This window comes from Amblyraja radiata, chromosome 20 (genome assembly GCF_010909765.2).
Source record: "Amblyraja radiata isolate CabotCenter1 chromosome 20, sAmbRad1.1.pri, whole genome shotgun sequence".
NCBI classification, from domain to species: Eukaryota; Metazoa; Chordata; class Chondrichthyes; order Rajiformes; family Rajidae; genus Amblyraja; species Amblyraja radiata.
In genome coordinates, this window is record NC_045975.1 from 34,188,524 (window position 1) to 34,213,387 (window position 24,864).

At 36.6% G+C, this 24,864-nt stretch overlaps 1 protein-coding gene across 4 annotated transcripts in view; it reads left to right on the forward strand.

The window, feature by feature from the left end:
* Nucleotides 1–24,585, forward strand: part of prdm11 (PR/SET domain 11) — a 103,262-nt gene extending 78,677 nt beyond the window's left edge. For 3 of the 4 annotated variants that reach the window (XM_033039235.1, XM_033039238.1, XM_033039237.1), the window contains one exon: nt 21,845–24,585. In XM_033039235.1, coding sequence (XP_032895126.1) covers nt 21,845–24,027 — 2,183 coding nt within the window. In that variant the 3' untranslated portion in view covers nt 24,028–24,585. Of the gene's footprint in view, nt 1–2,463; nt 2,687–7,751; nt 7,992–21,844 lie in introns of those variants that run through there. The other variant, XM_033039236.1, reaches the window with a different exon arrangement.
* The last annotated feature ends 279 nt before the right edge of the window (nt 24,586–24,864 follow it).

The window sequence follows — 24,864 nt, forward strand, 5'->3', positions numbered from 1 at the left end:
TTCATGGCTCCTTTATTCAACTGTAACACTGACATCTCTGATTTACCCTTCTTCCTCTCCAATTGTAGATTAAACTTGATCATATTATGGCCACTACCTCCTAATGGCTCCTTAACCTCGATGTCAGATCGCTTGAGATCCAGGGAGAGCTAGCTAACTGGATACAGAATTTGCTTAATGATTGGATAAAGAAATAAAGAGAGTGGTGGTGGAAAGTTATTTTTCATAATCGAGACCTTTAACTAGTGGTGTGCCTCGGGGATCAGTGCTGGGCCCATTGCTCTTTGTCATCTATCGCAACAATTTAGATGAAAATGTAAATTTGCAGATGGCACTAAACGAGGTTGGAGCGTAGACTGAAAATGGTTATCAATATTTACAAAGGAATCTTGATCAGCTTGGACTAGGAATGGTTAATTTAGATCAGTGTGAGTTGTTGTATTTTGGGAAGTCCAATCATGGCAGGGCCTTCAGAGTGAACGAGAGAGCTTTGGGAGTGTTGTAGAGCAGAGGTATCTGTGAGTACAAGTGTATAGTTCCCTGAAAGTGATGTTGCAGGCAGATAGGGTGGTGAAGAAGTCTTTTCGCAGGCTGGCCTTCATCAGTCACGGAATTGAGTGTAGAAGTTGGGACATTATTTCACAGTTATACAAGATTTTGGTGAGTCTGCTCTTGGAGTATTATGATCAATTTTGGTCACCTTGCTTTAAGAAAGGTGCCTTTAATCTGGAAAGAGTACAGAGCAGATTTACGAGCATGATGCCAGGACTCAAGGGCATGAGTTATAAGAAGGGTTCGGCAGGTTAGGACTTTATTCCTTGGAGTATTAGTAGGCAGCAGCATGATCTTATAGAGGTGTATAAAGTCATGTGGACAATAGTAGGTCGAATCGAGCACTAGAGGAGATAGATTTAAGATGAGATGGGAAGGATTTAATAGGGACCTGAGGGTCAACTTTTCCACACAGAGGGTAGTTGATATATGGAACGAATTATCAAGAGAAGTAGCTGAGCCAGGTACAATAACAACATTGAACCTGTTTACTGCCAAGTTTTTTTTTTCACTATTGGCCATGACCCGAGTATACTCGGGGGGTGGCACTGAACAGATTAAAAAAACATTTGGACAGGTGCATGGATAGGAAAGGTTTAGAGTAATATGGGTCAGGCTCTGGCAAATGGGACTAGCTTAGATGGGACATCTTGGTCTGCATGGATGAGTTGAGCCAAAGGAATTATTTTGGTGCTACATGATTCTATCACTCCAAAAGAACAGACAACTTTATGATGGAATTGGATGTCTTTTGTACTTTTTGATTCTATGATTTAAATACCTTAGATATAGTAGATCTGGGTCTCTTGAACATTATTGGAAAGTATTTTAAAAGCTTTCACTTTAAAATGTCAAGCCATATTAAATTCAAATGAATGTTGCATTGTCTGCAGAGGAAATAGCTATCACGAAATGATTGTACCGTTAATATTCTACCAAGGCATGTTAACTAATAAGTTTCAGTTTTGGGACTTTAGTAGATGATTTTCAGCTGGGACACCGGATTTGCTGCTAAAATTGCCACATGGATTGCCATGGTTGCAAGAAAGAATGCCAACACTATATCAAAGGCATAAGCTTGTGAAGAATAGAAAAAAGAGCCAAATTAGAACGTTTCTAATGTTTGGGACAAAGACCCATCATTTATTATTTACCTCTGTACTCCACAATTTGAGATGTGTAATAGAAAAAGATCACATGTGGTTAAAGTGCACATTGTCAGATTTTATTAAAGGCCATTTTTATACATTTTTATTCTACAACAAGACAATGCTCCCAAACATACTTTTAAAGCACCAAAGGAGTTTTTCTATTACAAATCTCAAATTGTGGAGTACAGAGGGAAATAAATAAATGATGGGTCTTTGTCCCAAACATTATGGAGGGCACTGTGTACCTCCCAGTATATTACCACAAGTGGACACTAATGATTTTGTTGGGCATTTATTGCTGAAGCAAGTTGATGGGAGCAGAGAAAGGTTCTGCTAATTGAAGAACCTGGTATAACATGCCCTCTTGGGCCATATGTGAATAATGTTCTTTTAAGCAAGGTACCAAGAAGGAGATGGATGCATGGTGCCTATGGGACCATATATTTTGTATGATACTTTTTTTGGAAGGTGTGGTTCAAGGAGGAAAGAGGAGAAGGACAAAAACCTGTGTAAAGCAGATCGCAAATAGTTAGATTTAAATAGTAGGCAAAATAATTAAGGGATTCCATATAGAGGTAAAAATGCTCAAACTTTCTAATTGCTATAACATAACATGGGATTATTATAGGATCGGGGTAAATGGGTGGTTGATGGTGGGCAATTTTATTAGATTGTATCTCTCTATTACTCAGAATTCTGTGAATAAGTATATGTTTTGGCTTTTAAATACTATAATTTTTCTTATTGCTTGTATTACAAGGAAGGTGCACAGTCTGGCCCTGGGATATCAGTCAGTTGCCTTAATTTAAATTTCATCAGTCCTGCTGAGAGGAGTGACCCAAGCAAACTTACAAGAGCTCTGCTGGAATACTTTTACACTGAGCAACACCTGGCTTCACATTGTGCTCGAGGCAAAGGGAAAAACAGTGGGTTCAACATGTCCAGACCAGCTCTTGACCCTGATGTTCTGGATGCAATCAAAGGTACACTACACCTCATTCACTTCAAATTTTAATCATGGTCATTTGTATATTGAAGCAACAAGGATAAATGAAGCAGCTAAGAGACATTTTCAGTGTATTTAGCTGTCTAATATTTGGTCCCAAAAATTGAAAAGGTATTTCTAGAAAGCACATCTGCTGATCTTTGCCCATCCATTTAAAAATAAAATTTAATACGTTAAAATGGCTTGGTGTTAGTTCAACATTTGGTACTGGTATTATATTTCTGGCCTTTCAATGTAGACCATTATGCCCATAATGAATGGGATAAGTTTCAGAATACATCTCCAAAAAGCAACATATGCACTGACCACCATTTTTACAGCAGCAGGAGGATTACAGTCATTTGAGAACCTGATTTATACTGCTGCCTTTCTTCATGATCAACGGAACATGCCTTTCTGATTGATAGACTTCAACTCCACCTATGAAGCCATAATCTTTCCCAGTTACTGTCTCTGGTCTCCTACTGCATGTTATGGCAGGGATTGTAAATAATGGAATAAGAAAATGACGAAGTCCTGCAGTAAAACCTTAGAGCAGGACCTCAAAGTCCCAGAGATTCCAAGATTCGTACCTGCCCCAACAGCATTTTCTGACTACTTCTACTTTAAATAATGCCATTGTGTGTCACCATAATATAATAATACATGCCACAGGAAGTGGAAAATTGTATTTACCCTCAGTAAGAGTAAGAAAAGTAACAATGGATGAAAAATTTAACAGTAGGATTTCAGTATCTTCATAAATATTATGTGTGCAATTCTCATTCCAGGCTCGCAAAATGTTATTGATATAGTTTACATATACGTGCCCCTCAGTTTTGAGTAGTTTGAATTACAAATGTTTTTTTTTTTTAATCAAATGACAATTGAACATAATGGACAAGTGAGTCAAGAATTCAAGTGATTGAGTTGAACTCAAGAACTTTCCCGCAAGTGATTGATTTTAATTTAGTGAAAGGATTTGGATTGATGATTCTGTGACTTGGATTTTACAAAAAAGGTCCAATTAATTAGAGCAGGATTTTAAAACATATGAAATAGAACAATGTGGTCTGTCAAGACTGTTGTTCCATATCAATTCCATCTGATAATAGTTTGATCCTCAGCCCAACTTGTTATCAAACTACTGAATGGTCCTTCCATAAGATAGGGTGTCGTCCCAATCTTCCAACCTATCTCAGTGCCGACCTTGCACTTATTTTATCTGCACTTTTTGTGTAATTGTAACACTATAATGTGATAGCACTATATTGCACACTGGTCTTTTTTTCTATTTGTACTACCTGTTTACTTGTGTATGGTTTGATTGATTGATGTATAATATTATTTGAATGGCTGGCACACAAACAAAACTTTTCACTGCACCTCCATACACGTGACAATTAGTTTTAGGCTTAGAGATATAGCAGGAAAACGGGCCCTTCACCCCATCATGTCCATGCCGACCATAGATTTCACCTTCACATTCGTTCTATGTTATCCCACTCTCACACCCACTCCCTACACACTAGGGATAATTTTCAGATACCAATCAACGTACAAACCCACGCGTCTTTGGGATGTGGGAGGAAATTAGAGCATCCGGAGGAAACCTACGTGGTCAGTGGGAGAATGTGTAAACTCCAGGTAGACAACACCTGAGGATCAAACCCGGATCTCTGGCGCTGTGAGGCAGCAGCTCTACCAGTTGCATCACTGTGCCACAAAAATAAATAATATACCAATAATGATTTCCTTGAATCATGTAGTATCCAAAAAGATATGAATCCTACCATAAATATATACAATGACTAGGTAACTGCAGCCTATGGAGTGGAGAAGTGTAATGATTTACAAACCACACAGAAATGTTACCACATCTCTATTCTGAATCTTGTCTACATCTCCATGTTCTAAACTCTCCAGGAAGAGGAACCACTCCTTCAGCATCTACTCTGTGAATCCCAGTCAGCAACTTGTATGTTTAAATGAGATCACTTTTCATTCACCTTTCATTATTATAAACTTCTGCAAATAAAGGGCCAACCAACTTAAAACTCTCCTCATTGGGAATCTGCTTCATGCCAGGAATATTGTAAATCACCAATGAAAGGAAGTTTATATTTCCTCAAGAGACTCAAACAACACATGAATGGTCTGATCAAAGACCTGTACAATTCTAATTACCCTGGGTTGCACAGCCTCTTAAGGCCATCTATCTTTTATTTACTGCAATACATTTCAGGTCAGGCCAGGTCGGGTTAAGTTCCCCCCGCCACGGGTACCATGTAATCCCGTGCTGCCTGCTCCATGGTCGGATAGTCGGCGACAAAACCGTCTCCCCCACCTGGTTTGCCAGGTGAGGAGGGGGCTGTGGACCCTCAGCAGGACAAAAAACAAGACCTGTCAGAGGGCGAATGAGCTTCTAGTGAGCCAACGGCCATCCACACTTCAGTAGAAGTTGCGATCACTGTCGTATATAGCATTGTAAGGAATAATGATAAAGCACACACACCGAAATCCTATACTTCCAGCGGTTGAAGTCCACAGAAACTGGACGACAGAGATGTGTGGTGCGTCCGTCACCGCTCCCGTTGGAAACAGGCGTGGTGGAGGAGGCAGTTATAATAGTGGCATTTAAGAGACTTTTAGATAGGCAGATGGACACGCAGGGAATCGAGAGATATGGATTATGTGTAGGCAGGTAAGAGTTAATCTTGGCATCTTGTTCGGCCCAAACATTGGGTACCGAAGGGCTTGTTCCTGTGCTGTACTGTTCTGTGTTAAACAGCAGAGAATGTATTCATATCTGAAATACATTAGGTTTAAAGTCCTTTAAAGTCTTGCAGAAAGTTATTTGCATTGTCAGGAATAACAACCCCTGCTCAAAGGTGAAATGTGTCAAGCTATTGCATGACCTTGCAAGATACGAAGAGGTGAGCAGAACACTATTAAAAATATTAAATATATATATACACACACACACGCTTGCTTCATGTCACGTGCGTATATACGTACACACATTCGTACACGTGTACATACGTGCATTCATTGCTGCGTACGTACACAGACACCCACACGCACGATCTCTTATTTATTCCACATCTCCTACACCATCCTCCGCTCGCACCGCACCAAGGGCAAACTATTCTCTTTATCTCCTTCACTGGGTTGAAGCAGTTAAATGTAGTCAAATAAAAATGTCTCTCATCTCCAGTTAGGCTAAAGGAATGAAGAAAAGGTAGGAAAATAGGAAAAGGGGAGATGAGCCCTCAAGTGAAGTGCCTCACCAGGCTGCAGATAACAATTCTCCTCGCGGGCATAGGGACCACCAAGATGCAAACAACCTCATGAATGGGGACTTAATGAAATTCAGCACATACCACAAACAACATTTTGTAATCCCTGCATTCCCTTTGCACTACTCAATTGTAAACATTATCATTAGAATATGCTGAGATGTTTTGCCTACAGCAAACTTACTTACCAGCCCATTTAGATCACATTTACATTATTTACCCATTTACATTACATTTACATCCAAGTCATTTATATGTATATCACAAACAACAGTTCCCTGCAGAACTCCACTGGTGACAGACCTCCAGCCTGAATGTTGACCTGTCACCACAATCCTCTGTTTTTTATTGGTAAATCAGTTCTGAATCCATACAAATAAGCCGCTATTAATCCCTACATCTTAATCTTCTGGATCAGCGCACCATGGGGGACTTTGTCAAATCTTCTTAAGCCCTTTGCTCCTCTAGAGAGCATAAGCCATTGACAAATGTCCTCCACCTCACTCGGTTGTAGGCAGTTCTTTCGAGATCTCCCCAGTTGAGCCCACTCAGACATTTCTGTCTGGGCACCTCATCACCTGTTCCTGGGGCGACCTCTTTTCCTTTTTCCTTGGGGGTTCCATTTCAGGGCTTGCCGGGTGATGTTTGTGGCAGATTTCTGAGGGTGTGTCCAATCCAACTCCATTTTCTCCTTCGAATTTGTAAGTCAATGGGCTCCTGACTTGTTTTTTTCCCCTGATGTGGAGTATTCTCCTAAGGCAGGTGCTAATAAATGTTTGCAGCCAGTTTGTAGCGTGTTTTGTTTTCCATGTCTCTGATCCATACAGCATCACCTGTTTCACATTTGAGTTAAAGATGCATATTTTGGTGTTGATTGAGATGTGTTTTGAGCTCCAGATCTTCCTGAGCATGTTAAACTCCACCCTAGCCTTATTGATTCTACTTTTTATGTCTGCCTCTGCCCCTCCGGTGATGTCCACTACACTGCCTAGGTATGTGAATGTTGCTACCTCCTCTAGAGCAGTGCTGTGCATTAGGATAGGGTTGCTGGTTTTGGAGTGGACTTTGTCAATGCCTTCTAAAAATGTTTGTAGGTAACATCCATAGCCCTGCCCTCATCGATCAACTTCATCATCTCCTCAAAAAAACGATCAAGGTAGTAAGACATGATCTGGCGTGTACAAAGCTTTTACCCCTCCCTCTGCTCTGTTTCAGCTGTACAGCCTTTGTTATTGCTCGCCTGCCATAGAGAGCATGCCCTACTCTATTTGCTGTGCAGTTGAGTGTTAGGAGCTATGTTGAACTGTGAAACTCATTTTTTGCACATTTAACATAATCACACACTTGTTTTTTTGAGGAGCACCCAATTTGGCACTAGTATGCAACACAATGATGTTTCAGATGATAAATGTTGGTTCAATCCAATTTCAAGGAAATAGTGTATTATTTCAGAATTGTTTGAATGGTTTACTAAAATGTTATTTTTTAACTTTGCAAACCAAAAACTCTGGGAGGTTATCCGGGTGAGTGTACAGTGGAAGCTTTGGATATATTTTAACCCCATCTATGACATCCTTGCTTCCCTATAATGCCTGGATAGATCAAATATGAAGATTATGTAATACAACTTTGTTCATACTTAGTCCAGTTCTTGGGATGCCTGGATCCACTCTCGATACAATGTCAAGACTGAAGTGTCTTGTTTAATTAATCCTATTCTAGATTATCCATCAAACTAATGTTTGTTCATTTTGTATTTTGCAGCATATGTCCAGCTGAAGTTTGCATACGTGACGGACAAGGCATTTTATGCCATGGTAAACAGCAAATGCAGTGACAGCAGAAAAAAGATTCGTTACATTTTGGGAGTCCGGGACAAACCTGAAGATGCTCCCAAATAGCAGAAGTTTTGTGTGGGTTTCACAGTGGAAATCATGGGGCTAATACTGAAGAAGGAGAGAAGATGGAAGCTGGTGTTGATGGATGTGCACGCTCACCAAAAAAGGAGGAAATGTTTGTATTGTCCACATCAATAATGTCAAACAACCCTAAATCAATTGATTCTACCAGGAAATGACAACCTGAAATTTCAATCCATTTCAGTTTGTTCCCATCATAATATAATTATTTGAATAAATGATCAGCCATGATCACATTGAATGGCGGTGCTGGCTTGAAGGGCCAAATGGCCTACTCCTGCACCTATTGCCTATTGTCTAATTGGCTTCAAATTAATCTGCTAATCCATTTGTCCTGATACCCACCACCATGGCAAAGCAGTGTATATTTATTTAATTTATTCATTCAGTACATATACTACAAAACAGCTGATGAGATTACTACTACAAAATAAAGTGTATGGAAATTTGTTCTTTATTTGTGCAATTTGACTCATATTGGGTGATGAAATTACTTCTGAGGAAGAGAGCCTTACTCAACGAGATGTTACACAAATGGTTACTAACTAGAAATTACAATTATATTATTAGCAGCACGTTTGTGATTCTAACCAGAATTTTTCCCACCATTTCATTTGTAGTAGTTCTGGCCAAAAACTGTCTTAGTAACTGATTACTTGAGCATTAGATATGTGGTAAATTTGAAGATCATGTTATCTGTAAGAACATTCAGATTGTCTCGGCCTTTGCACCATCCCCAGAAAATGTTAGGTGCGGCATATCGCAGTAAATGATAAAGCATAATAGGGATACACTTGATTTTCATAGTTTGCTGCTGGATATGCTTCTTATTGATTGCACTTAACCAAAAGCTGGGAAACATGGTCACTGAAGTGAGCATGATTTACTCATTGTGCATTATTAATGCATTTAAATTGCCGGCTTCTGGCAGAACATTTGTTTTCTGCTGGCAGAAAGTGTTGCTGCTGCAAGCCAAGTAGTAATTCAACACATTAACCTCTGAAATATTGAATGTATCTCAAGATGATATAGAAATTTTACTGGTAACACAATTTTTTTTCTGTCATGTGTTTATACATTTATTCATTTTGTAGCCTCTTAGTCTGCATTTCTGAATCTCCATTTGTTAGAATGGACATGTGAACTTGAACTACTCCACACCATCTTCTGATTCCAGACATTGTTGGGGGTGGGTAACATTGTGAAATCCAACTTTCAATTGTACTTGACCCTTCTTTCTATAGTTAATCATCTGCGATGAAGTAGAAGCTCACTGATGTAAAGAGGTCACAATGATTATTTGAAGCACGAAGCTGAACAGAAGAAAAATAAAGTTGTTTTTTTTTTACTACTTGAGGATGATAACCCGTTTTTATTTGTTGTGGTAATTAAATTAAAGGTTCATGAGCAAATGATATACTTTGATTTGCACAAATAGATGCATCATCTGCCTTCTATTTAGGTAAATAATAACTTGGTAAAATAAGTCATATAATTCCACCTATACATACCATGGTTAGAGTAGAAATCAATAACTGGGAAAACATATCAAGGCGCTTAGCTTTAAAAATAAGATAAAAAGTTAATGTTGGTGAGAGGAAACAGTGGGAAACCCTCCTTAAAATTGGAAGTCTGCTACAGGGAAGAGACTTATTTTACCATATACATGCTCAAAATATTACAAATAGTCACAAAGATGATCATTATCTAAGCTTCTGATTATTTTTTATACACACTACTTAGTAAATGTGACTTACTTTGAACTTGCCTCCATAGGATCAGAAAACAAAGCTATTTAGTCCCTCAGGCTTAGGTGATCTGTGATCTAACTACTTGTACTAACTATGCATTTATACCCTGTAATGCATTTAGATAACAAATATCTTTACTCTTCTAATCAAATTAGCAATTGACATTCAATAATGAAAATCTATTACACTAATATTTCAAATTAGCAATGACGAGATAAACATTCATTTTTAGAAGGACGTTCCAAATTTCTAGTATGTATTGGATGTATTTTTGAACATTAATCCTGAACAATGGGATTTAATATACTTGACACCCTATTTCATGGTCGTAGTTTCTCTCAATCAGTTTCCCCAAAATTTTGAAAATAAAGCAAATCAAATCCCTCAATGTTTAAATTCAGACATTTTCTACTATGTCTAGGTAATACTTTCAAAATTTATGCTTTAAGGGCCTGTCCCACTTGGGCGACCTAATCCGTGAGTTCTGGCGAGTTTACCCTCGACTCATACTCGCAGCATGGTCGACATGAGGTCGAAGGAGGTCTTAGGAACTCTCCTTCATGCTCGAGAGTGATCTCCACGTACTCGAGGCCTCAGCTAGGTCGCGGCATTTTTTTCAATATGTTAAAAAATACCCGCGAGTAAAAAAAGGTTGCCATGGAAAAAATCGCTACTTTTTTTTCCTCGTAGGTTTAGTCGTAGTAGGTCGGCATGTTGGTCGTAGGTAATCAAGGGTAGTCGAAGGTAGTCATAGATAGTCTTCATCATAGTCGAAGGGAGGTCGAAGGAGGTCGTCTTCACTCTCCACTATTCGGCGTCCAATTTTCTTGAAGTTAGTCGTAGCTAGTCGAAGCTGGTCTTCAACATAGTCGAAGGAGGTCATTTTTTCAAACTCTGATGTGTTTTTCAAACACGTCATTTTTTCAAACTCTTCTAAACTCGCCAATTAAGTCGCCCGTGGGACAGCCCCTTTAGAATTCAGTTGTTTTCTGGTGAGTCTACATTATACCCCCTGCAAGCCAGTATGTCTTTATGATGTCCATATTTGAATACAGCACTCTAACAAGCACGCTATGTAATAGGTACAACATGGTTCCTTATTCTTCTCATTTAGTTGCATCAGCTCTTCTGGTTATTTTCTGGGTGTCCCTGATGTTTCAATAATCTCTGCATTAAGATTTCCAACTCACTTTGGACAATTACAGTCTTTAGAGTTTTTCACTATTCAGCAAGTATACTGGTTATCCTGTTTAGAATCCAACTGTGTGACCTTTTGAAATCCATTTAAACATTATTTTTTCTGTTCACAACATATTAATATATTTTTTAAATGCTGCTTGGTTCTGCTCATTAATAAAATTGGATATGTGGTTGACTTCATCTAAGCCCTTCATATTGCAAGTAGTTGAGGCCCCAACGTTTATCCCTATGGGGCACCACTAATCATATCCTGCCAATTTAATTACTTGTCCACGATCCTTCTACTCCTCGCTGCTTGCCGAATTATCTAACTGGATCAATAATCTTCCTTCTTTTCCAAGGGCTTATCAAAGAAGATACAGCTGCATTTATAAAACCATTAGTTTTACCCTTAATTAGTGTAATTGAATGTGAAATTTAACAACCGATAAAATTCAGCAAGAATATCCAGCAATCTAACTCCCGGTTTGGTCTCCTACTTCTGTTGATTTATGTCATCTTAACAAGCGGGTATGCTGAAATAAAGTAAATTGGTTTAATTTCCCTAGATTAAAGAAGGCAACATTTTCCAGGACTTCTCTTTATTGTCTTCCAATGGCATGGGCTAGAAGAATGTTTGTAGGAAATGCTTCAAATACGAATAATGGTCTCTATAAAATGTGAGGGCGACGGATGGTATATTCATTGCAAGTAATTGTAGTTACAGTCCCTTGTAACGGACTGTTCGAACTACTTCCCTCCGGCTGACGTTACAAGGCCTTCTACGCCCGAACCTCCAGACTCAGAAACAACTTTATTCCCAGAGCTATAGCGCCTCTGAACCGGCCCTGCTGAGTGCCCCCCATCCCCCCTGGACTGTCTCCCTCGGATGGTCACGTCACACAGCTATTTATTTATTTTACTCTTCTTTTACATCGGTTGGAAGCTGCATACTAAATCTCGTTGCACTGACGTGCAATGACAATAAAATATATTATTATTATTATTATTATTATTATTGGTGTCTGCAGGTGAGTAGGGGGGAAATGGTGAGGCAAGATCTGTATAACAGAAATCTGGAGTAAAAGGGATGCTTTTCACTGTAGTAGCAGAAAGATAGAGCAAATTGACACAATAAATTAAATTATTGATGTTATTCAGAACTGGAACCAAAATTGGAATATATTTCTTTTTCGGAACTAATCTAAACTAGAATATTTATTTTTTGTATGCCAATGTTTTTATTTTTTTAATGCCAAATATTGCTTAAGAATGTCATAAATACTATGAATTGAATATTCTATGATCTTTTGTAAGAAATGTAGATGATAGATTATGTTTTAATGCTTAAACTTGCTGTGAATTAATTTACTTTTATCTATAAAAGTATATCTAAACTGAGTCGATAAGTGCCGAGATTTGGCTCGGTTTAATCAAACATCTCAATTGAGCTTGTATTCCATTTCCATTTAATGGGAGGACATCATAAGGATAATACATTCATCAAGAAAATTATCTGGATACTGTCATTATTCTGAATGTTGAATTACAATTTATTAATTTTCCAAAAACATATTGGAACACTTAACAATTTAAGTTCTCTTTATGCCATTAGCACATCTGAATCACTTAGCCCACAATCTAAATGAATGATTTAGCTGTTTGTTATATTGAGAAACTGATGTTGCAGCTATGAATCCGATCAGTTGTAGAAATGTCGTGTGGTGAACTCCTAAAGCATGGGGTTTTGGCCCGAAACGTTGCCTATTTCCTTCGCTCCATAGATGCTGCTCACCCGCTGAGTTTCTCCAGCATTTTTGTGTACCTCCTAATGCATTGTCTTGGTCTACAAGTAACACCCACTTTAAGAGGATGCAAAAAAAATAATCTAGTTTTGTGGTTTTATATTATATAAATGATAGGGGGTTTTTTTCTACATTTTTCCGATTGCACAATTTTTCCTGGATGCCTCCAATTATGGTTCCTAAATTTTTATTAAAAATTAAAGTTTCAATAAAGCTCTAGTTCAAATTTCAACAATATTCCACCAAATATGAAGGAATTTTATTCCTGGATTTTTTATTATCTCAGGAGTGACAATTATGGCTCTTGGTTCCAAATTAATATTGATAGCATTTACAATATGTTTTTATGAAGTAGGTTCTCATTTGATCGTGTAACAGGAAAAGGTCAGGTGGAAATTGAATATTTTTCAGCTTTTTTTGGTAAGACTTTTATGACTGATTGTTTTACAAGCAAACTGTTGTGTATGTGACAATTCAGATATTAGTAATTTCACAAAGCTTCATTGAATTTTTCAGTAGATATGTTCATATTTTAGAGAAAATCTAAAATTCCCTTTGTTGCTCATGTTATCAAGACGAAAATATTTTGTATGCTTTGCCACCAATGGAAATTGAAGGAAAAGTATAGAACAAACCAAATATAGAATAAAGCGCTGTATTAGTCAAGAAATATGGTCTATAAACAATACATTTACTAAAACTAAAATCTAAATTTAGCTCCAGTGATATAACATCTCGATTTCCTGAACTACAAGTTTACTTCAGGACTGTGCTTTCTTATGCTTAAAATAATTGAATTTTCCAGATAATTGGAATAAACTACCGTAAAAAAATGTTTGAGTGAGATGGTTGGCAATGGCAAATTATGTGCCACGGACTTTAAGCCATTAGATTTTGGATTGATATTGGCTAAGCTCATTTAGTACACGTATGTCCAACAGAGAGATTTTTATTACATTTATTTAATGAGACAAATATCTCTCTTGTGGACATAAGTGACCATATTCAGTCTTGTATATGAAGTGAAATGATAGTACAGTAACCAACTGTAAATACGAAGAGCTACATTTGAATTAAGCAGCATTTGTTGCTCTATGTTCAAATACCGCTACCCGTGGAATACTCAAACAGTTCCACGGAATATATTTTAAGTTGAACTATTTACAATATGAAAGGACTGATTCTATATGAATGTATCTTTTCATTGAGAAGAATTAAGAATAATTAAAAGGCATACGCAAGCTGAAATTCTGAAATCAGAACAGAAAGTACGAGAATTTATATGTTAACGCCTAACAGTTTTTAGCATGTTAGAACCTTTCTGAAGAATCTCTCAATTTGAAATGTAATTGATATTTCTCTTATGTATCAATTTATTTGTTTTTTTTAATCTTGTGTTTTAATGATAAACCTAGAGTAGTCTGCCTGATTTCTGACGCATTATTGTAAATCTTATGCTAGAATTAACCAGGATAATAACTTGCTTTTGATCCATAGAATTTCTAGCAGTGAAACATTCAAGCCACTGTTACTTCTCAAAAATTTCTGAAGAAATCATTAGTACATGGCTTATGAGTCATAAATGATAATAGAATTAAGCTACAGCAACAAACTCATAATAAATTCAGTAAACCATATCAAATAGTTAGGTCAGTTTAAGACTTCAAGTTTTTAATTTTAAAATCGCCATTTACTTTTAGTACTGCACAAATAGGAGAACATTGTGGCATTTTGCTATGATCTGTAGTATTCCACTTGTCGGATTATTGCGGTAACCCCATTTATTGCAGATATTTATATTGCGACCTCAAGCTCTCTGGTAAACCTCATAATCTCCACATTGCAGCATCCATTTTCCTCTTAAATTATTTTTGTGTGTTTTCAGCATTTTGTCTGGCAGTACACTTGATGTACGATCATCTTGGTCCCCATTGTAAACTTTATTCCCCAACTGCTAACTTTATTGTTTCTCCCTGACCAAAACTGAATCAACAAGTTTATATTTTGTTATCTTGTTCACCACAGGTTTCCACCCATATCATGTTTGTCACCAAACCTTTCTCCCCCACATCAACACTGCAATTCTTTGCACCTTTCCAACTCATCTGTTGTCTATTCTTTTGTTTCCCACTGGGTTCACTCATTCAGCCTGGCTTCTCACTTAGGGCTTTATCTTTTGTAAGTGTACTCAGCCAAGCACAAGTAAAGGAGACCTTCACCAATTTCCACATCAATAATACTATGTTAGTAGGAGGTACCAGAGAACCAATTGTATGGGTTCCTACCTATTTCCTCCCCCTACCTGACACCTAGTGTCAGTTTAAAAGCCAAGAATAAAAATTGATTCACATGGAGAATCAAATCAGCATCTTGCTCCATAAAGTAAATTAATGCTTAAGTGCACTGCAGCATTTTAACCTTGTAACATTATTATGAATTTAAAATACCTGCTTATGAGTTCCCTGATTAAATGCATTACAATTCTTTCAAAACTAAATCGTAAATTAATTGTTATAGTTGCTGGAATGCTGAGTTTTGCAAAACAATATGGGGAAAAATGCTAAAGCAACAATGAAACCAGAGTCACAAGTGTACTGGACCTGGCTTATTTTGATTTCTGAGAGAATGGTATAATTGAACCATGTCCAGGTATACAAAGCTAAATCCAATCCTATTGTCTGAATCTGAACAGTTGAAAACAACTTCAGATGATGCTGACTGCACACCTCATACACTTAAAGCAGGAATCAAAGAAGAATAGTTAAGACTTCATTATTTGTCATCCTGATTGAAATTGCTCTTGTGTAATGTATGATGAACTTTTATCTTTCACTATTCCATTGAAAGAGATAGATCTGAAACAATAATTCTGCTCCCCCTCTGTAGACGAACTTTGACCTGCTGAGTACAGCGTTTTATTTTTACCTCCTGATCTTTACTAGACGGGGTTGTTCTGCTCTCTCCTTTTTGTTTGTGTCAGGCCTTTAAAGGGACCATTTTTTTGCATCACCTTATGAGTCCCTATAAACTTTTTTTTGCTTTCCATTAATTTGTGCAGTTTGGCAGGTCCTTTTTTATTGATTTATTTATTGAATTAGCATTTTTTTAATGAACATGTGTACAGCATCTCAAAAGACATCACAAAAGTCGAGATGCTGCACAACTAATGAAATCTTGGAAGATGGAAAAAGTGGAAGAGAGAGAAAGACTAAAGGTATCTTAAAGATAGATTTTTGAGTAGAGTAATACTATTCAGAGATTGTATTGTGTTAAAGGTCCTACTCTATTATTGTGTTAATTAATAGTTAAGGGAACTTTTGTCCCCAAAAAATACAATACCCCATTCTCTATGCCAGCGAAGTATGTATCTCACTTGTAATTCTTTGTGAAATATAAAAATAGATCAGTTTTATAAATCAGTAATTTAATGTGGAGCAGACATCACAGAGGAAATGGGGAAGGTAGAAATCCAACCTATAGAATTTGTTTGTTGATAACTATAAGAAATTATTTTTCTGAAATTTCAATTTCAGACAAAATCTTTTAAAATTAAATTGTCTTTAAAAATGATTTCTAAGTTAATAATCATTAACTTAGAAATCATTTTTCAGGAAAAAAAATTCTTGCAGTTATCAACAAACAAATTCCATAGGTTGGATTTCTGTCTTCGCCATTTCCCTAGAAGACATAACTGGAATTATTCTATAAGACATTACTGTTATCTGAGCTGGGGAAACTCAGCAGGTGAGGCAGCATCTATGGAGTGAAGGAATAGGCGACGTTTCGGATCGAGAAGAAGGGTCTTGACCCGAAACGTCGCCTATTCCTTCTCTCCATAGATGCTGCCTCACCCGCTGAGTTTCTCTAGCTTTTTTGTCTACCTTCGATTTTCCCAGCATCTGCAGTTCTTTCTTAAACATTACTGTTATCTAATGTGTTTTCATTAAAGTGCTAAGATAATGCAGGAATTTGTTAAGCGGATAGGAAAAGTGAAATATAAATTTAATGATACATTTATAAACCTCCCCTTAGCTTATTGAATGACCTCTCAAATGTTTTGTCTAGAAAATGGTTTAACCAACAGCATAAACTCACTGCACTGACGGTTTACACATGTGAAAGAAAGGTGATAACCATGAAAATCCTCATACCTCATCAATTCAGTTCCCCCTCTCCCACTCCCTCTCCTACCAATGGGTTGACTGGTGCTTTTGTGATCATCAATTGCCAGAGGAAAAGCAATTCTCAAAATTGTATCTTTGACAAGTCACAGATAAAAGACAAGTTTAACAATCACGAACCATTATCATTTTCATTGAGGTAAATAAACCTATCCCTGTTGTTTTCATTGCTGTTTACCGTGTTTTGCACGTATGTTGTAGGTTTATGATTTTATTTTTGCTCAACATATTTGCTTGGGTTTTATTGTTACACTGGTGATAAATTAAAATGAATAATTAAAGATGATGTACTTGGTTTTAATTATTTCGTTGTTTAATTTAGAAATAGCTCCTCAGTGTATCCTCTCATTACTCATACATAAGTCTTGGAATTGTGATCTAGTTGGGGGGAGGAGGGTTGTAGGGGTTGCTGTGGAAGGATTGAATGTTTTTGCTTTATCCTATGCTTTTTGAAGAATAGAAAATTGTGAAAATCGCATTTGATAATAAGAAAATGAAGAATTAAATAAAAAGGTAAGCAATCTGCTGCAATAGGTGAATCATTGTGAACATGTGAATAAAGGGAATGTTATTGATTCCACTTCAGATTCTGTCAACACCCTGCGAATACCGAAGTGGTGTATAAATGTATTTTATACATTTTGAATCGAATACATTTTTGTTGAACCTTTAGTGTCAGTTGTGACTCAGTAGTATTTTTGAAGATTGTGTGTTCAATTTCCATTCAATTGACTTGAGCACAACATTGTAAGATGACAATCCAATCCAATACTGTTGGCATGCCACTGCAGTACCTTTAGACACGATGCTGCATTGACTCGTGTGCTTGTGAGTGATCATAGAACAAGAGTGTTACCTCGGGTGTCTTGGTCCATATTATCTCTGAATCAATGTCACTAAATAAAAGCAGATTAATTTGTCTACGTAACATTTCTGATTGTCAGAGCTTGCCAGGAACAATTTGACTCTTTTATATTACAAAAGTGAGTTTGCTCTAGAAAGTATATAATTGACTATAAAGTGCTTATGAAGTTCTGATGTTAATCAAAATTGTCTTTGTTATATCCCTGTTCCCTGATTTATTAAGATTTCAGCAATAAAATGGACACAAAAGGTAATGTAAATTCTAAGGTTAGGAAGGCTGAGAAATTGACCATAATGTTACACATTTTGCTGGCGTGGATATAAAAAATGTTATTTTGGAGTTCCACCATTTAAGTAAAAAGTGCATTTGTTACAAACTAGAGCAAGTGTTCCAAATAACTGTTAGTTTTGTACATAATTTGACATATCACAATAGCACAAAAAAAATCTAAACTTTTTATTATTTAAACGTTTTGTGATTCATGGCAATGCAAATTGCAGTTCTTTTCTTAAAAAGACATTTGATTGTGCATAACTAATTTTATGAAGCACTTCAATTTGTATATTTTGGTTTTATTTACTGGTGATGATGTCAGGCATGAGGGAAGCTTCCCCGTCTTATGAACACTTAATTTTTCATATATTCAAATGATTGGAATACTAATGTTTCATTTTTTCTCAAATTTGACATGTGATATATCGACATTAGATATGAATGCTGAATGTCCTGATCTTTTAGTGCACAAATAGCAAGTAGAGTTACTACTGTTATAGCCGTGGCATGTTGATGCTGCTGCACGTTTGAATTAGAGAATGTTACTTGATGATGTGCTGGTATCATTGGTTTATTTTATTTAACTTTTGGTTACAGTAATGTCAACTGTACTATTGAATCAATCTAAACAATCCTTTTGCCTTTCAAAAATATATATTTCGCCTTTACTGCTAAAACAGTAATAACTGTCTCATTTTTGTGCTTCTTAATCACAACAGTGCTTCTTAATCACTCCAGTAATCGAAAGAAATTCTGTTGCTGCAAAATGAGAGTAAACCCACAATTGAGACAGCAATCAAACGACAGACAGCAGCTCCACAACTTAGTAATATACTAACTATTATTTTGTATACACACCCACCATGTCTGTGCTGAATCTTCTTATCCCTATGTATCCTGTGTGCATAACGAAAGTCTGCATTTATAAAAACTTTTAACAGATTAAAACAGCACAAGGTACTTCACAGGAATGTAAGTCTGTGAAGATTTTACAGTCGGTCCTGTTAAGAGACATGCATAGTAATTTAAATGTACTGGTTTTTTGAGGCGACACATGCAATTGATAAATATTATGAGGCAAATGTGTGCAAACATGCGTAATCTAATCTTTTTCCGTGACTGTTGGGGCAGACTGTTGGGGCTTGCTCTTCCTTGTGGACATCCTCTTTCTAGTCAGCAGAAACAGTGTTTTTAAAAGGATTTGTTGATGCTTTGTGTAGTTTTCTTTGGAGTCATAGTCCCCTTGAGTTTACACTGAGAAATTCATCTAATGTTTTGCGCCAGTGGTTAGTCTACTGCCCAGTAGGATTACATGGTATTCTGTTTCATTGCTGTTTCAGCAATCTTGATACATCCAAATTATTTGTACAAATCTAATCCAATTATAAAAGATTGTGTTTAGCGGCTATCTTCTTGAACCACTGATAAGGGAGATAATTATCATATATTTATAATTTATGAAGTTATAATAAGCATCTTCCAAAGCTTTCACAAATATATTGTTATACCATTTTCTTTTTTAAAAAAGCCAGTCAAATTAACAGCAATTTTAATTTATCTTTTATTTATATGAAATTGGACAGCCACATTTAGCGATCTATAGAAATCTTTAAGTTGTCTGAGATGCATTGCTCATCCAAAATGCCTTTAGACTTATTCAAAAATATTGAGTGAAATAAAGTTGCTTTATTTTTCTCATGGGTACAGGCAAGACTTACTATGAAATTATTAAGGCTCATGTATTCCGATTTTAAATCCTTTACAACAGTGCTAAGACTTGTACAATGACTTGTGATATTTTTTCTTTCAGTAGGAAATTGTAGTCTGTGCGTGTTTCATTGGTTGATGTTATTATTTTCTTATACTCATAATGAAACTATTAAACTTTTTCACATAAATATATTTTTTAAACAGTTTAGATTAGCAACTGCTTTGCTTCCTTAGTTGGCTTCCTGACATCAGCTATCTCTAGCTTCCCATAATATTTTAATCCCGTTTAGGTGCTGGTGTTTTTTGAATTGGTATGATCATTATATGGAGGTTGCTTTACCTTTTGTATCTCTTCCACTCACCATGTCCATCACACCCCCAAGGGAGAAAATAATCTTTGCACAAAGATGAATCAAGATCATAATCAACATATTGCTATATTATTAGATGGAATGTATCCTGACATAACACTGGCTCAGTCAGTACGAATATTAGAGATGTTTTCAACATTGCTTGTAGAGTTGATATGTTAAAGCAGGAAGATATAACCAGGTGTTCACTAATTAAGAATATAAGAATTTAGTGAGTCGACAAATGGTATCTGCCTCATGTATGTATGTTTTCTCTTAGATGTGTGAATAGTATGTCAATGTTAATAATTATACCATTCATTTTTTTTGTATTTGAGCCTTAAACATAGTGGTTTTAAGCTACACAACATAAAATTGAATGTATTCTGACTAAATAAAAGGATTTTGTGGTAGAAGGGTTTTAATAGAAGGATGTGATTGTTTCTCTCTCTCTATGTACTTTTTGTATTTTACTATTTCATTGTACTGATCAAATCGCACAAATGTACTAAACAGAAACGTGACAAATCATATTCTATGGGGTCGAGTGTCCAATTGCCATTGAAGAAAATACCGTTTATTTTATATTCATTATGGATTGTAGTAAACTAACATGGTCATTTTAGTTTTTTAAATCTCAGACCATTAGTTTAATCTCCTGGTGTTAATGGTCAAGTGTATTTAGGATTTGTAATAACCCAGTAGTTTGGGACACCTGCCAAAGGCACCATATAAATAATTGCATTGGAATATGTTTACTGTAGATTGTGTATGTAGCTAAAGTTGTTTTACTTTGTTGAGGTTTTTTTTAATGGATTCTCATAGCATTTTGCACTGGCAATAGAAAAAGGTTGCTTTGCTTGAAGTAATGGTTCGATGGAACAATGATCTTCATAGAAATACTGATGTCTCAATATCATCACCTGAATAGGTTTTAACACCTTCCACGCAATGTCATACTATTTTTAATTGGTTAGATTATTTAATTTATTTAAGTCTTCTCTAAACTGTAAAGATGTGTTATGTCAGATAGACTCTGACCTTCAAAGTGGTTAAGAACTTCAAAATATTTCTCTAGGTTGAAATAATTTCAAAGCCGCAAAGATAAATACAATACTATATAACAAAAAGAAAATAACAATTTTCTCTGTCAATAATGTCCGAGGTTTTCCTGTCAGATTTTTAACTTCAGGTGTGTGGAAGATATGTGGTTAATCTCAACTGTCCAAAAAATGGCCCTTTTTTGGAAATGGCTCCTTACTTTGTGGTTTATTGACTTGCAGCGAATGGCTTGAAGTTGCTATAATTTCCGTGAAAGTCAAGCATTCTCCATTCTAGTCTAAGTACTTGTTTAACGGCATAATATACGTTAATTACTGCCAGCCATCATTCCTGGTTCTAAATATTAATTATTCCCAGTGTACAGAAATAATTTTGTAGGTTTTTTTAAAATATGATTTTAATGTTTTATATATCATTTCTATTATCTCTCCTTTAATCCATGTCTTTTTCTCTCTTTAATTATGCTTAAATCCAATTTTAAGAAATTCTTCCGCTATAATTTGCAAATTTGTTTTGGTACTTGCTCGGTTAAATGCAAAATCGTTCAGCTTGCTTGACACTCGCCACAAGATTGTTGACTTGTGTTTTCAGTGACCTGCCGCTTAAGAAAAAATTAAAAGCTATTCCACAAGATCTAGTCTAATTGATAGTGGTTGGATTGATTCCATCCAACTGCAAAATATGTGATAGTGATTAGATTGAGGAAAAAAGAGGTTGAACTTTTAATTTCTAAACATCTTTTTCTTATTTTCCTCACCCTAGCTCAAGAAGGACGGACTCCTGTCCCAGTTGTCATGGATGACACAAGTGAGCAGGAGATGGATTCAGCTGACGAGTCGATGTCCAATGAGATTCTGGCCACCACAGAAGAAATATCGAAAATATCGACTGGTGCAGGCCGGAGGATCAGACGCTTTAAACATGAGTGGCTGAAAAAGTTCTGGTTCCTGCGCTATTCACCCACTCTGAATGAAATGTGGTGCCATGTTTGTAGGCAGTACACTGTTCAGTCCTCCAGGACATCAGCCTTCATCTTGGGCTCTAAGCAGTTCAAAATCCACACTATCAAGTTGCACGCCCAGAGTAATCTTCATAAGAAATGTTTGCAACTTTATAAACTAAGGATGCATCCAGAAAAAACAGAAGAGATGTGCCGGAACATGACGCTGTTATTTAATGTAGCCTATCACATAGCATTTGAAGGAAGGCATTTTTCAGATTTCAGACCATTGGCTGAACTTCTGAAAAAATGTGACTTAAAGATTGTTGATCAATACTTGAATGAGGGAGACTGTCAAACTTTAATTCACCACATAGCAATGTCTTTTCGTGAGGATCTCCTTGAGAGGCTCAGGGTGTCCCCATTTATGAGTGTGATTTTGGATGGGCAAACAGATGACATGATTGCTGATAATGTTGCCATCTACATTCAATACGTTACCAATGAGGGGCCAGCTGCTACAGAGTTATTGTGCCTACAGGAATTGAGCTCTGCAACAGTGGACGGTTATACACAGGCACTGGACAGGGCCCTTGGGGGCATAGGGATCAAATGGAAAGAAGAAAAAATAATTGTTGGTCTGGGGGTTGATGGAGCCAATATGACAACAGGACTAAGGGCAGGTTTAGCCATGAAGATCAAAAAGGCTTTGCCTTGGCTACTCTCTGTCCCATGTGTGATACATAGACCTCACTTGGAAGTATTGGATGCTATTAGTAGCAAAGAACTAACCTGTTTGGAAGATCTAGAGAATAACCTGAAACAATTGCTGAGCTTCTATCGATATTCCCCCAAACTCATGTGTGAATTAAGAGCCACTGCTGCAACACTCTGCGAGGAGACAGAATTCCTGGGTGACATTCGTGCTGTCAGGTGGATCATTGGAGAGCAGAATATCTTGAATGCATTGATCAAGGATTATTTGGAAGTGATAGCTCATCTTAAGGATGTTAGTGCTCAGACCCATAAAGCAGATGCTGCTGCCATTGCTCTGGGTCTGCTACAATTCTTGATGGACTATCAGTCAGTTAAGCTTATCTATTTTTTGTTAGACATTACTGCTGTTCTTACACGGTTGGCGTTAATTTTCCAGGGTGATCACCTTCTCATTACCCATGCGGATGAAAAAATCGAAGAAGCCATTGAAGAGATAAGTAGATTGGTGGAATCACCAGGAGAATATCTGCAAGAGTTTGAGGAGACCTTTCACGAAAACTTTCATGGTGTTCCTCTGCAAAAACTAAGAGTGGCAGAAGCCAAGTTTAATTCAATAAGAGAGAAGATTTGCCAAAAAACGCAACTCATTCTAGCACAAAGGCTGGATTGCAATAGCCGTATCATTATTAGAGCATGTCAAGTGTTTGACATTACGACGTGGCCCCAAAATGAGGAAAACCTGATGAGTCATGGTGAAGAAGAAATTATGCACATATATAAGCACTTTGAAATAATTCCATCTTTTACAAAGGAAATTGGTCTGGATGGCAGAGACATTCGAGGTAGTTTATTGCAGGAATGGCGGGAGTTAAAATCTGAATGCTACAACAAGAATGGTTTCAAAGAGTTGAGCTGTCACATCTTTAAGTATAAACAAAGATTCCCAATACTAAACAGAATCATTCAATTATTGCTTGTTCTGCCGACTTCAACAGCAGCTTGTGAGAAAAGTCGTGGTGCCTTTTATCGGATACGTAACAATAACAGGTCTCGACTTAGCCTTGACCAACTCAGTGACCTTTTGACTATTGCTGTTAATGGAACATCCATTGCAAACTTCGAGGCAAAGAGGGCACTGGACTGTTGGTTTGAGGAGAAGTCAGGAAACAGATATTCCTTGTCTCCAGAGATGTTCAACAAAGTTACTTCACTGGACCAGAAAGCAACATTACATGGTCTAGACATGGGAACTAATTGTCTAACAGATATTCATGAAACCATAATGTAAATGATCGGTGCTTTTAAATTGCTTATATATTAGCTTCCCTATCCAATGAGAATAACCCAAAATATATTGATATTATGAAAATGGTAATTTGTGACATATAGGTACAGATACCAGACCAGCGAAGTCAATAAAACTTTGATAAACCTCACCGACAAACCACTGCTGCCCCAACCTATAGGATCCAATTCCTAGATTTATTGTCGCCTTTGGGAATCAAATATTGAAAGTTCAAATAACCTGAATGAAATGGTCTGCTAAAATGTTGGTACTGTTTTGTCACCAAAAATATTGGACTGCAGTTTGCTTTTAGTAATGCAAATATTAGATAATAAGCAAAGTTATTCTAATTTTTATTTGAAAACTGTGGTTATTTATGCTGCCTAAGATTGATACATGGGTCACCTTGTTCAGTCTTTAACTAACCTCTTATTTACATAAACAATAAATAAGCATTAACAATTACTGATTCATGAGAGAGGGGAGGGAAAGATCATTAATTGTTGGAAATTAAGATGGAAATTAAAATTCAGATGAAGTGGAAGGGTGGAGAAAACAAAAGGAATCCCAGTGAGAGGATGAAGAAAGAGAGACTGAATGGCACAAGTATCAATGCTGCTGGCTGAGAAAGGATGATGGAGTGTTGTTAATTGCAGGTGATCAGATTGGAGGAAATGCAAATGGATGATAAATGGAAATAACTTGAAGTGGAAAAATAATACGTCAGCGATGTGATACAAACTACTCCAATTGTTAAAAGTCTGAAATAAAAGAGAATACTGGAAATTCTCAGCAGTCAGACAGTGTCCATGGAGTGAGGGAAATAGTTACTGTTACAGA